General features: G+C 43.4%; 1 protein-coding gene across 10 annotated transcripts in view; it reads left to right on the plus strand.

Annotated features, from left to right (window-relative positions):
- LOC308314145 (pleckstrin homology domain-containing family A member 7-like) overlaps window positions 1-13,663 on the plus strand; it is a 140,432-nt gene that overhangs the window by 70,846 nt on the left and 55,923 nt on the right. For all 10 annotated transcript variants that reach the window (XM_080761575.1, XM_080761578.1, XM_080761579.1 and 7 more), the window contains 2 exons: window positions 11,074-11,248; window positions 13,147-13,251. In XM_080761575.1, the coding sequence (XP_080617701.1) occupies window positions 11,074-11,248; window positions 13,147-13,251 (280 nt within the window). The remainder of the gene's footprint in view (window positions 1-11,073; window positions 11,249-13,146; window positions 13,252-13,663) is intronic.

Below are 13,663 nucleotides of genomic sequence, written 5' to 3' on the forward strand. Positions count from 1 at the left end.
CTTTTTCACCCAGTGTCAATTATTTAATGTAATCCTGGGATGGAAGGAACACGTTATTCCAACCAGTTCCTTTCCCCTCCATCAGGCGCCCCGACTGGCCAGGGGGAGGCAGTTTAGAGACCAGGATTACTGCATGTTTTTTGTGAGGGTACCTACCTGAGAACACAGGGAGAACATGCAAACTCCACACAGGGCACTGATGATGCGGAGGAGAGAACACAGTGCCCACAGGGTCCCCGGCGGGAATCCACCTATTATGCTCTTATATACTGCTCTGATTGGCCTCAGTGAATATTATGAATAGAAAAGCTGTGTAAATATTGGCAATTTAGACCATATTATACGTACCATATTTGTATTGCGGTTGTGGATATTGTTGTATGATATCCCATTATAGTTGCTGTATTTACCACATCATTGTGGAGGCAGGAATGCATCTGTGTATAATAACAACAGCTGCTGAACTATAACTGAGGCTTTTTGCATATGGAAACCAGGTTCAAGTTTATTGGAAAAACATCATTGCATAACAGTATGAAATATGATGTTTCTTTCAATTCAAGAGGATTGTGTTTGGATTACAGGTTGGGATTGTGCACCTAGCCAAATTAAGACCTAAAAGACGATGCAATGTTGGAACTGCTAATTTGACTGATTTACAGAACAGGAAATCATGAGAAGTACACAGTACACAGTATGTGCTTTGAATTTTGCTGACATTTGGTTGCAGCATTGTTTGTGAGAAAGCATGCTAGGTGGCAGGTAGCTCAACACAGGTAGTCGGTAGAGTCTCACGGTGCTCTTGCATCAATTGTGCCAAGATGAGACACGGAATTTGATTGGCAGATAGGCTGGCAGACGGGCTGCTATTTATATGTAAAGTGTAGAAGGAGAAAAGAGATATGAATGTATATTTTAATGTGTATTTGTGTCTGTTGTGGGTCTGGCCTAGAGGATTTCATCCTGTGCTGGAAATCCTTTCAATAAATATAGTTATATCACTACATAATGTTATATCATTGACCTAAATGGCATTATATCAACAAGGATAGGGTGATTTTAAAAGATTGTCTGTATCAGAAATTACTTTCTCCAAATGTGACACAGGCCAGCACTTTGGTCCTCAACTCGTGCAGTATGGATCCATATTAGTGCCTCTGCTATTGTAATCTGAAAATTGCATTTGATGTGATTTGAAAGTGAGGTAATTGGAGGCTGCTGTGCTCATTAAATTTGAGCAGTTTTTTATATCGAGGCCCATTATTTTTTCGGCATTTTTTTTACATGAGAATATTTTGTCGTCGTTGGATAGGACTTTGTCCACAATTCCATGCTGTATTGATGTGGTAGCCATAGGTTAGATTACAGGCAAACGTCGATAATAAAAATATTTTTGCCCGAGAGGCATCCTAACCGGATGCCCAAACCACCTAAGCTGGCTCCTTTCCAGGCGAAGAAGCAGCGACTCTACTCCGAGTCTCTCTCGCTTGACTGAATTTCTCACCCTATCTCTAAGGGATATGCCAGCCACCCGTCGGAGAAAACTCATTTTGGCCGCTTGTATTCGCAAGAGTGTTTTAAAGGAGCCGTGTTGTGTTTTTCCTTATTTTCTGTCATATAATCTTACAGTGGTTGTTCATAATTAAACGTGGCCAGGAGTTGTTCTTCTTGTCGTGTCCACAAGACAGTCAGTTACAACACTTGGCTAGATGTGGCTCAGCCACAGCATTAAACTTTGCCAAGTCCGATGCTGTGCAGGGATGTTCCAGGAGTTGAGAATTCAATATAGCCTTATTAATATTTACTGTATAAGCAGTATAAGTAAGTAGCAGTATAAGATCAATAAGGAGTTTTTGGGACTATGAATCATGCAATGCTATTTCAGTGGAGTCCCATAATAAAAAAAAAAAGAATAGTTGGAAATTAGCATAAATGTGTCCCCATTACCCATTACTTCAGCTAGGGAAAACCGATAAAACAGTATTTTTTTCCCAAGATTCGTGTTCCAAGTATATCACCTCAGAAACCATCATAGAATCGTACATTGTTATACCATATTATATTATCTTACACTATTACTTGCCTGTACTCTTCCCCTGTCTCTCCTTCTTTCTACTTATCTCCCCTGACACGGTCGAGGCAGATGGCCGCCCTTCCTAGAGTCGGGTTCTGCTTGACGTTTCTTCCTAACTAAGGGATCGATTTTTTCGTTACCACTGTAGGAATATTGCTTGCTCTGGGTGGGATCTCTGTCGGTTTTCTGCTCTACATGTAAAGTGTCTTGAGAAAACTTGTGATGTTACACTTTAACCCATTTTGGGCGGGAACCCCTTTTGGTGTTAGCATTATGTTATTCTTTAGCTATTGAAAAATAGCAGATCTACAAGCTCATAGCGCGCCACCGAGTGGTGCGCTACAAGCTTGTAGGTCTGCTATTTTTGAAAAATCGAAGAACGACTGACATAGAAACATAGCTTTTTCAGAAAACTGTCAGGATGTACAGTAGAAGACATTTTTAGAATCTGATCAAAATGGGTTAATAGAATTGAATTGAATTGAAATGAAATGAAATAAAGTCATACTGAGCCCACCGCCTTCGTATACACTCCTCCGTCTTCCTCCTCTGGCTTTCATGTCCACTTTGTCTCTCCATCTAATCCCAGAGTATTAGCCAGTCCTAAGGGGCTCCTCGTCCCTGATGTCCCTTTGTAAAGTCTCCTTTGTAGCCCAGAACACGCCTGGAGAGTATAGGGACCGACATCAGACCCCATTCTCCTCACACTGGCCCCGGGGCTAAGAGCTGGGAGACAGTGGAAATGCTACAGCCACTGGGGACTTGGATAAAATGATTGCTCTTCTTCGCACAGTTTGCATGAGTCATTTAGGTTCACAGATTGAGTTTGCTATGCGGCGGTATAGCAGAGAGCGCCTTAGGTTAATTTAGTTTTGAAGCAGTCTGCCGAGTGCTGATTTCGCTAAAGTCACACTATACACTTCCTTGCAAAACTGTAGGATTATTTGTTAATCTGAAAAGTTTGCAATGTACAGTAATGATAAACAGTGTTGAGGAGAAACATGCTGTACAGTATAATGTGTGCAATGTAAGCTGGTTAACACGAGATTTACTGTATAAATAAATGTGGCATTAAGTACAGTAGTGGGATCTTTTAGATTTAAATTATTCTGCACAGTGGTGATTTGGATAAACAAAGTGTTATTTGCTCATGAAAAAGTGCCAGCTTATCATGGCCAGTTTGAGTTAAAGAAAATATATATTTCTCGTTTATTTAAAGGGGAATACCACTCATTTTCAACATTTTACTATGTCATAAATATACCTTATAGTTTGGAAATAATAAAAAGTCCCCCCATTCTGTGTGCCTAGAACTGGAGGTCTGAAAGAAATCAGTAACATTATCTTGTTCATCTCCTTGAGCGTCTCCCTCGCTGTCTGACACCATCTCTCTCTCTCCCTCACTTTCTCTCTTTTCTCTGACTCATCATCGTTCTGCGCTCATGGAACAACATCTTTTCAAAAGAGGGTCGGCCGCCAATTACCCTATTGACCTGAAGACTACGTTTTTTTTCAATAGAAATATCCAAAAATACGGTGTATTATAATCGGAGACTATTTGACATTCAATGTTCTTTTTCCACAAATGAGTCTTGAAAAATGGGGATCGTCTTATCATCAGAGTGGTCTTATATTCGGCGCAATACGGTATATATACTTTTGAGGGTCCTTGACATGAGAATGATGAAACAGTGAAACACCACTGACGTGAAACACCACTGACATGGAAACATAGGTTTTTCAGAAAACTGTCAGGATTTAGTGTAGAATCTGCTCTCAGGTCTAAATGGGTTTAGCCTGGAGAGGTACAATAGTGATTTATTGCTACAGTCCCAGAATAAGATGTCGCAACAGCCCCATCTGGATCTCTGCGGGCCATACCTGCAAAACTATATTTCATACACTATATTTCACTTTCATGTACCTGGAAAACTATTTTGTGAGGTGAAGTGAGGGGCGCTCTTATCATTGTGCATCATCCATTCATTTTCAATGGGAATTTAATCTTTGTGTAGGACAAAAATACAGATTTGCTCAGACACAACGTAAATTCTCCATTAATTGTCAATGGCTGGGTTTCACAAACTCATGGTGTAAGACTTGTAGTGCTGCACATGCTCAGATGCCCTCTAGGCCGCACACAGAAGCCTGTGATCATAGACATTTTGTGCATAGTGCATAGTGCCACGCAATGGTAGGCCTCAGGCCTGAGGCCTGGTATGGTAGGCATTGCGTGGTACATCTATAAACCCAGCCAATAGCATTTAATGTTTGTGTTAGGACAAGCATCTACGCTATAGCTGAATATAGGAGGGGCTAGCGCCCCTCAAAAAGTGAGGACAGAAAAGTAAAGATGGAAAAGTGAGGACGCAAATTGTGATTGGCCGGAATGAGATGATGTATGATAAGAGCGTCCCTCAATACTGTACTCACGCAGACACACACACACACACACACACACACACACACACACACACACACACACACACACACACACACACACACACACACACACACACACACACACACACACACAGACACACACACACACACACACACAGACACACTACTGTCGATCTGTCTGCCTGCCTGTTTCTGTCTATCTGTCAAGTCACGTCCGTCTGTTGAATTCCTAACATCATGGAAAACGGTTCGATGATGTAAAGTGATATATAGTCAGTCTTGGGTATCTACGGTGTGTTCAATGATATTCTGCTGTCTATACGTCGTCACAGCAACTCTTGTCTCGTTGCCATGTCCAGTTTGTCCACACAACTCACCATTTCACTTGCTGTTGTTGTTGTTGTTGGTCATAGACTGCATTTGGGTGTCAAGTCTGTCTGTCTGTCTGCTGTCCGTCCGTCCGTCCTGTAGCTACTGTACGTTTGTCTAACCCCAGCCCTCTGTCCTCCACCATAGCCTGTTGATTTCTAGTGTGTGTGTGGACAGCTGCGTCAGCAGTGTGTTTACTGAGGGGTGTAGGGGGGGTGGGGGAGTGCTGGACATTACTGGGTCAACGGAAAAATACTTTTGTTGACGGTTGCCATAACAGTGTGGATTTCTTGTTATATATATATATACAGTATATAATCTTTTTTTTTTTAGAGGTGTCTGTGATCTATCGGCCTATCTCTCCACTCCTCCCCCCCACTCTATGGAGCTAAAATAATTATGCAAAACGTCCTATTACACATCATGTATGTCCATTTAAGGTGTGAAAGGTAGCCTATCCCCTGGCCAGGCCACTGGGGGATATTTGAGGCGAAAACCCAGTTGAATTTGAGTGTTCCTGCACTGGCCATCCCCTGACGAGAAAAAGGCTTAGCCTCTCCAAATTTATACAAATGAGATAATCCTACTAAAAATGCACCACGTCTCTGTCTCCACGACTTCAAATTTGACACACACGTTCCACACCACCACAGGGAGTGCAGTGCCCAGTGTCGAGTTGGTCAGATACACGGTTGTCCAGAACCACCACAAAAGGCTCTGTCTGGTCAGGCTCTGCCAGTGCCTAATGAGCCTAAGTCACCTCACCTGTAGATTCCATGACGTCACATTGAGATTAGGCAACACACTTCATATCTGGGCATGCCTAACTCAGAACTCCATATAGGAATAAAGGGACATAAAGGGGATAGATACAGAAATCTCCATATATGGGCATATAAGGGACACAGATGGGTGGAGCGGGTACTCTGACACGGGTACAACGGGTATTGTATAGCCGGGTGGGGCATGGATCTCCAACTTCCATCGACTCGGTGCTCTATAGCCGGGCACCGGTCTAGTCATAATAATGAATTGCATTTTTATAGCACTTTTGTAAGTGCTCAAAGCGCTTTACAAAGGTGTGTTCATTCATACATTGGGAGGTGAAGCGGCGAACAGTCGACAGCAGCATTCTCACTTCCACATTCACACACCAATGGTGGCAAGCTAGCACCGAACGACTCACCCTCACTTAACCCATTTAGACCTGATACCTGATTCTACAAATGTCTTCTAAATCGTGACAGTTTTCTGAAAAACCTATGTCATGTCAAGAACCCCCAGCATTATCTGTATTTGGCCACGGACCCCCATCTCAAAATATGTTGTTCCAGAAGTAAATATTTGAGTTTAAAACCTAAAACGATATATTCAAAGATTTTTTCACGATTTTCACGATTGTTCAAAAATAGCAGATTTACAAGCTCATAGCGCGGCACAGAGTGCTGCACTATGAGCTTGTATACTATTTTTCAACAGCTAAAGTTTAAAATAATGGTTAAAGTGGTTAAAAGCTACAAGGCGACACCGATGCAGCCTCAGGTCTAAATTGATAAGCCTACCAGCTGATTTGCTGAACCGGTAGTAAAAATCAACCATTTCCGGGGGCACTCGGTAGCTACTTTCATTTTCCTCAGAAGCCCTGAAACGCAGGGATTTTTTCGCAGGGATTTTTTATTGAGCTTCTAATCATGGAGTTTCTGTATGATCACCTCAATTCAGAGATAAACACTGCTAAAGATCGTCGTTAAGATTACTGTGGATGCAAAATATTGAAGGATGTCACAACACGGAAGCAAAGCGTTGCCCGGTGATGGAGAACCGGTAAATAATAGAGGTGCACGATTATGAAATTCTGACCGATATCCCATCTCCAATTTTTTTTGCAGGGTCACATCCGCCGATACCGATTCTGACCAGTATCGGTGGAAACTAAATCTTAGTTTAGTTTGCTGTCAAAGTGTGATTTTTGTTATTTTGGTAAAGTCATATTTTGATTTGTTATTTAAGGCCATCACTATTTATACTGCACTGTAATTGTTCGTTTGGGCGAAAATAAAACGGCCCAAACTTTGCATCTCTTTGGAGCCTTGACCAATCGGCCAACTTCACAGTCCCAATACCGATATGTCCCATTCCGATTATGCTACAGATTATATTGTTCATCACTAGTAAATAATGATATTAGCGGTGCTGGATCGCATTATAACGTTCTATGTCTTCATATGTCGTTTTGAGCGATCTGTGACTGTAAACACTTCGTAATGGATGTCAATGATTATAGAACTTAAACATTGCCATCCAAATGTGGAGTCATACAAAGACTAGTGACGTCACAGATGACTGATGTCACAGGCTACAGATTAACCATGGAGCCATGCCGTTCCCAAGCGGATGCCGACGCCCACATGATTCGATTTTTTTCATATCATTTTTTATGACTCATTTAATCACCTGTGTTTCATCACAGTACAATGATACCGTTTTTACGGCATGGCATCGTTTTTATGGATCCTTAACGATCCTAAACGTTCACCATTTTCCTTCAACATTTTTGCTAATGCTATTTGCGTTTTCCTTGTGAGAGTAAGTTCTAGAGAATTCCTCATTTCTGTCCAGTTTAGCAGGCTTGTTGTCTGTCATCTGGGAGGGTACAGGTATATAGAATAGCACTCGCTTATGTCTTTCAAATGATGCCAAATGAACCAAACTACTGCATTGTGTGCAGATTTATGATTGCAGTTGCTTTCTCACCCACATCAACTTCGGCTCCATTGCGTTCCTTCCTGACACATTACTGAGTTTGTTTCTGACGGGAGATCCATGAAGACAATCACAGCCTTGGACTACAGCTCTTTACATGTCTCTCTCCATCTCTGAGGCTCTGTGCTCATGTAACCCCCCCCCCCCCCCCCTCTCTCTCTCTCCATTTCAGCAGGGTTTCTTAGACCCTCCTATATTCAGCTATTAGTGTAGATTTCCGTTTGACACAAACATTAACCAGATTCAATTCCGATTGAAGCCCACCACACACCGGCTGCGTCAGCCTCCATTATTTTCAATGAACCTATCGCACACCGGCTCCGTCCGCCGCGTCGCGTCGCCTGGCGCGCTGATAGAACACAGTTCTATTTTCCAGGCGGCGCCGCGCCGCAACGCGTCGTGCCGCAGACGGTGTGTGATGGGTTTAACAATGAATGGAGAATTTACGTCATATGTGTCTGAGCAAATCGGCTATTTTGTCCTAGACACAAACATTAAATTCACATGAATGGAGAATTTTACGTCATAGTGTCTGAAGAATTTAGGCATAGTGTCTATTTTACATCATGATGATGTATGATGATAAGAAGCGTGGGATGCTCACGCAGATTAGACACACCAACGGACCGACATGCGGGTACAACGGTCGGACATGAGGTCAAACATGCGCTGACCTTTGAGGTTTGAGGTAGGTTAGGGTAATGTAAGGGTTTGAGGTAGGTTAGGGTTAGGTTAGAGTTTGAGGTAGGTTAGGGTTAGGTTAGTGTTTGAGGTTAGGGTTTGAGGTAGGTTGTCGGTCTAATGACAGTCGGACAAATAGTATGTCTAAACTAAAGCCTGTACCTCCCTTCAAATGGGTGTGATGTTTCTCTCTCTGGTCCTCCATGTATGCTCTCCTTTCTCTTCTCTCTCATTCTCTGGTAGCAAGTTATCTACTAGTGTTAGTGTTGCACAATAATCAGAATGTGTATTCATTTCAATGTGTGCATGAAACCATGAACATTAGTCTTCACTGCTCTCTGAGGGAAGACATGGAGAAGAGGAGGCACAGTGTCATGCATTGAATAACTATGAGACCTGAAACATGGTCCTCACAGTACAATACCAGTGGACCAGTGTTGATTTTGACAGTGTTGACATTTTCAAGATTTTTCAAAAATAGCAGATCTACAAGCTCGTAGCGTGGCACTCGGTGCCGCGCTATGAGCTTGTAGATCTGTCTGTCTGGATTTGAATCCATCCCGACGGCCTTTGCTGCAGGTCCTTCTTTTCGCCACTGTCACTATCGAATAAAGACAAAATATTTAAAAAAAGAATACATTATATAGAGCACAACCACATTAGCGGCGCACTGTATAACAAACCCATATGGAGCATACAAGACACATTCAGTTCCTGCAACGATGTGCTGTAAAAAGTGGGACTCGTACTACTATGGTGTTCCATCTGTACTTGTCTCGTACCGTAGAGATGGGGCAGACACAGAAAGTTGCAAGTTCAGCAGGATCTAAAAGTGTGACTCGTATATAGAAAGTTGAATGTCCATTGTGGTTGACAGACACGGACACTGCAAATAAAGGAATGGTCTACAATTTACAATTTACAATTTAGGCATTTAGCAGATGCTCTTAATCCAGAGCGATTTACATTAAGCAAGAACAAAAAGCATGGGGAATACATCACATAAAAACATTTATCATGAAACATGCGTAAGCTAAGAAAGTAACAGTGGAATATCTATAATGAAACTATGTATATAAGCTATACATCTATACTACTATGATATACATTATGTACTATGACGTGCTATGACTACATACAATGCACTTATGCTGTTTACATAACATGCTATAAGTCTGTATCAAATGCTATCTAAGTCTACAGAATTGCTAGGTCTAATATGGTTCCTTGGTGTCTGTAAATAATTCAAGCCGTCTTACCTACCTGCATAGTTTTTGTCCCCTCATGTCCGTTCCTCTTAACACTTGTGCCCAAGACGTCCCCACACGTCTTTATAATTACACCGGTAGGAGGCCCAAGATGTCTGGAGACGTCTTTTGGTCCTTTTTTATATGACATAAAACCTGATCTCTAAAATCCATTTCTTTGACAGTGTCTGTTGATAGGCAACGCCTTTCTCAGAGCAATATTAACACTTCTAAAGAGAGATCAGACTTATTAGCGTGAGGTAGTAAATGGAACATTATACCTCCTGGTTTGGGGGGAAATGGAAGGCGGGGCTTTTCAGAGTAAAATCTGCCTCATCTGCTTTATTTTGATAAAGTCTAGGGCATAAAAAGTGCTAATACTGTATATCATTCCCTCACTCATTATCTCTCTGCACAATGTCTCCATGCAGCTCCATCACTTCATGTCTTCATGTCATCATGTCTCCTCTTGTATCTGTTTCATCCAGATCACATCTGTGTCGCATTATTGTCTCTATTCTTTCCCTTCTCTCCTGTTTCTCTCTCTCTCTCTCTCTCTCTCTCTCTCTCTCCTCTCCTTCCATTTCTCTGTCCCTTTTCTCTCACCGTGTCCTAGTGGCATGTCTAGCAACCGAGCATCACACTGGATTATGTGACAATGTGACATCCTCATTAGTATCAATGAAGCTGTCCTAACAAGCTGTGAGTGTAAGAAGGTGAGGGGACCGCCTGCTTTCCCCGGTGCATTGATGGACACCCTTGTCTCTATTTTTTGACACGGCAAGAACCACCTAGCCCTGGGGTCCTCTGCTGCTCTATTAACACATTTATTTACTGCCAGGAATATTGAATCAAAATTGCCCCCATGCCAGCTATCAACTCGTTTTACTCACCTTTAAGTATAGTCACACAATATTCACCTTCACAACCGGATCGTTGGTAATGAGAGAGCAGTTTGTTGCGCGTGGAAAACAAAGAAAATAATAATAACTAGAACTGCACTCTGTCGAGTGACTAGTCAGTCAGTGGGGACTGCAGTCAGTCAGTGGGGACTGGTCTGTTGCAGTCAGTCAGTGGGGACTGGTCTGTTGCGGTCAGTCAGTGGGGACTGGTCTGTTGCGGTCAGTCAGTGGGGACTGGTCTGTTGTAGTCAGTCAGTGGGGACTGGTCTGTTGCAGTCAGTCAGTGGGGACTGGTCTGTTGCAGTCAGTCAGTGGGGACTGGTCTGTTGCGGTCAGTCAGTGGGGACTGGTCTGTTGCAGTCAGACAGTGGGGACTAACTAACAAATAATTGACTCACAATGACCTATACCAATGTTCCAAATAAATAATAACAACAATAACGTACTGCGGCCAAAATAGGCCATAATATAACACAGCGTGTTGTGTGGAAATCTTTTCAGCATGGAAACGATTACGGAGATCATGCAGACATTGCGATCAGTATCTCAAATAATTGCAATAGGCCTCCATCCATGGCGACTGTGGTGTTTGAGAGGCGTTTTTTGTTCTATTTGTGGTCTCCTCTCCCTGCAGAGCCCCCTCTCTCAGGATGGCAGCCAGACCCCTGGCAGCAGCAGCAGGAGGAGACGAAGGAGGAGGAGGAGTAGGAGGAGTAGGGATGGAACAGTTCCGCCCGTCCAGCACCACCATCAGTGACACCTCCACCTCTGTCACCTCCTCCACAGTGGACACCACCTCCACGTCCAAGGTCAGTGAGTTTTAGGCGGAGGTGTGTCCGTCTGTATATTCCGTCCATCTTTCCCTTTTGCCTCTTTCTCTTCTTTCTGTCTGGTTGAACACTACCATCTCTTTCCCCTCATTCATTCTTTCACACACCTCTCTCTCTTTCTCTCTCTCTCTCTCTCTCTCTCTCTCTCTCTGTCACACACACACACACACACACACACACACACACACACACACACACACACACACACACACACACACACACACACATACATTCACCGTTGCGGCCCCATGTGGCATGGAATCTCCTCCCAGCCTATCAACAGGTGCCCTGGGGACAGAGATTGAATATGTGTCTCTGCCTGCACGCTCTGCCAGATGACAAGACATCCATCACACATCCTTTACTCCAGTCCCACTCCACTGAGCCCACCTTTACCACACACACACACACACACACACACACACACACACACACACGCACACGCACACGCACACGCACACGCACACACACACAGTGCAACAACCCGAGCCGCTATACCAAGCATAGAATGATCTCTTCTCCTCTAGTCCCTTATTACGGACCAATTCGTCTAGGGGTAAAGGTACAAATAACATATAAAATGGACAGGAAACCTCACTGCAAATTCGAAAATGCTTTTACTTGCACTAAAAGCATAAAAGTTACAGAGTTACAAAAGAGTTGTTTTCAGTACAAATGTCTCAATAAATACATGATGGAAGTTAATCGACTTTCAAGTACATTGGCTATCATTTATAATAACGATTACTAATAAGCAGTATTAGTTATAGAGGAGGATATTAGAGCAGAATAGTGTTGAAGACTTAGGCCTCGCTCACACCTGTCCTGTGTCTTCTGTGTGTCATGGCCACCTCAATGCATTTCCAATGGGAGTCACATGGTTTCATGACAAAACCTTGTTGCAGTCTGTCTTCTGCACCCCCTTTGCAACAAGGTTGTGTCCAACCATGAGACCATGTGACTCCCATTGGAAATGCATTGAGGCGACACACAGAAGACACAGGACACAAGTGTGTATTGCGTGTGTCTTAGGTGTGAGTGAGGCCTTACAGTGGTGGGGTGTTCCCAAAAGAAAATGAGACAAACAAAACTAACTTCACCTAACCAATAACAAAGGGTCAAAACTATAACTTGGGCCTAACACTCCTTCCCGAAGGGCGCTACAAATAAACCAAAGAATAAGCAAAAGTTAACTAACAAGATAGTAACGAACCGCTGGAGCTAGATAAGCAATGTTGTCTCGTCGAAGCCCAGGCAAAGACGGTATTTTATAGCAGACGCACTGTGCCCACCAGTGCGTCACATGACCGGCTTGGTCATGTGTATGTGGTCAATACACATGAGGGTAAAAAAAAAAACTGCTTCTACCGGCTCTCGGCTCTCGCGAGAGATGGAAAACGAGAAGGGACATCTTTAGTCTGCAGCTGGGATAAGCACAGTAAACACAAAGGTGTGTGCGTGCGTGTGTGCGTGCGTGCGTGCGTGAGACATAAGTACATAGGTTGGTTGTAACAGTCTAGGACATGTACATAGGTTGGTTGTAAAAGGCTTCCAACAACTTGGGATGCCAAAAAAAGCAACTAAACTGCCTGCAAAATTCTGTGCAATCTGTTCTACTATCGGTATAGCCGGTATAGACGAGTCACCCCTGAAGCGTGTGTGGGTATTTGTCCGGGATTTGCTGACTGCATTCTGAACAGCACCTTGTGTGTGTGTGTGTGTGTGTGTGTGTGTGTGTGTGTGTGTGTGTGTGTGTGTGTGTGTGTGTGTGTGTGTGTGTGTGTGTGTGTGTGTGTGTGTGTGTGTGTGTGTGTGTGTGTGTGTGTGTGTGTGTGTGTGTGTGTGTGTGTGTGTGTGTGTGTGTGTGTGTGTTGCAGGTGTCCCGATCAGCTGGCAGGGTTCACAGCTTTGGGAAGAGGGATCAGTCAATCAAGAGAAACCCAAACGTCCCTGTAGTGGTTCGAGGATGGCTATACAAGCAGGTTAAAACACATACACACACACTGACAAACCTTATCAAAATCAAATGTCTCTTTTTGGCTCTTGAATATAATATAATGGAGTGGAATAATAACAGGATTGATGACATGTAGCTTGCGGAGTTTGTTCAGTCAGATATACTCGAGGGGCTCATTCAGTGTTATGCAAGACCCACATGTAATTCGCTGGCAATCAGCTGACCAATCAGGGGGGGGGGGGGGGGTATTTAAGGTCACCTAGGTCTGGATTCTTCCTGCGTTCCTTCCTCTGCATATGGTTCCTCGTGTTGTTATGCGCTATTTGCTCCCACCGCTACCCCAGCACCACCAGTGGGCTCTGCTATAGTACTGTTCCTCATGGGGGGGAGTTGTTGTTGTATCTACCTCCCTGCTCTTAAAACACGTTGGGACCGTA

This window comes from Protomyctophum bolini (assembly GCF_963924005.1).
Source record: "Protomyctophum bolini genome assembly, chromosome: 4".
Lineage (NCBI taxonomy): Eukaryota > Metazoa > Chordata > Actinopteri > Myctophiformes > Myctophidae > Protomyctophum > Protomyctophum bolini.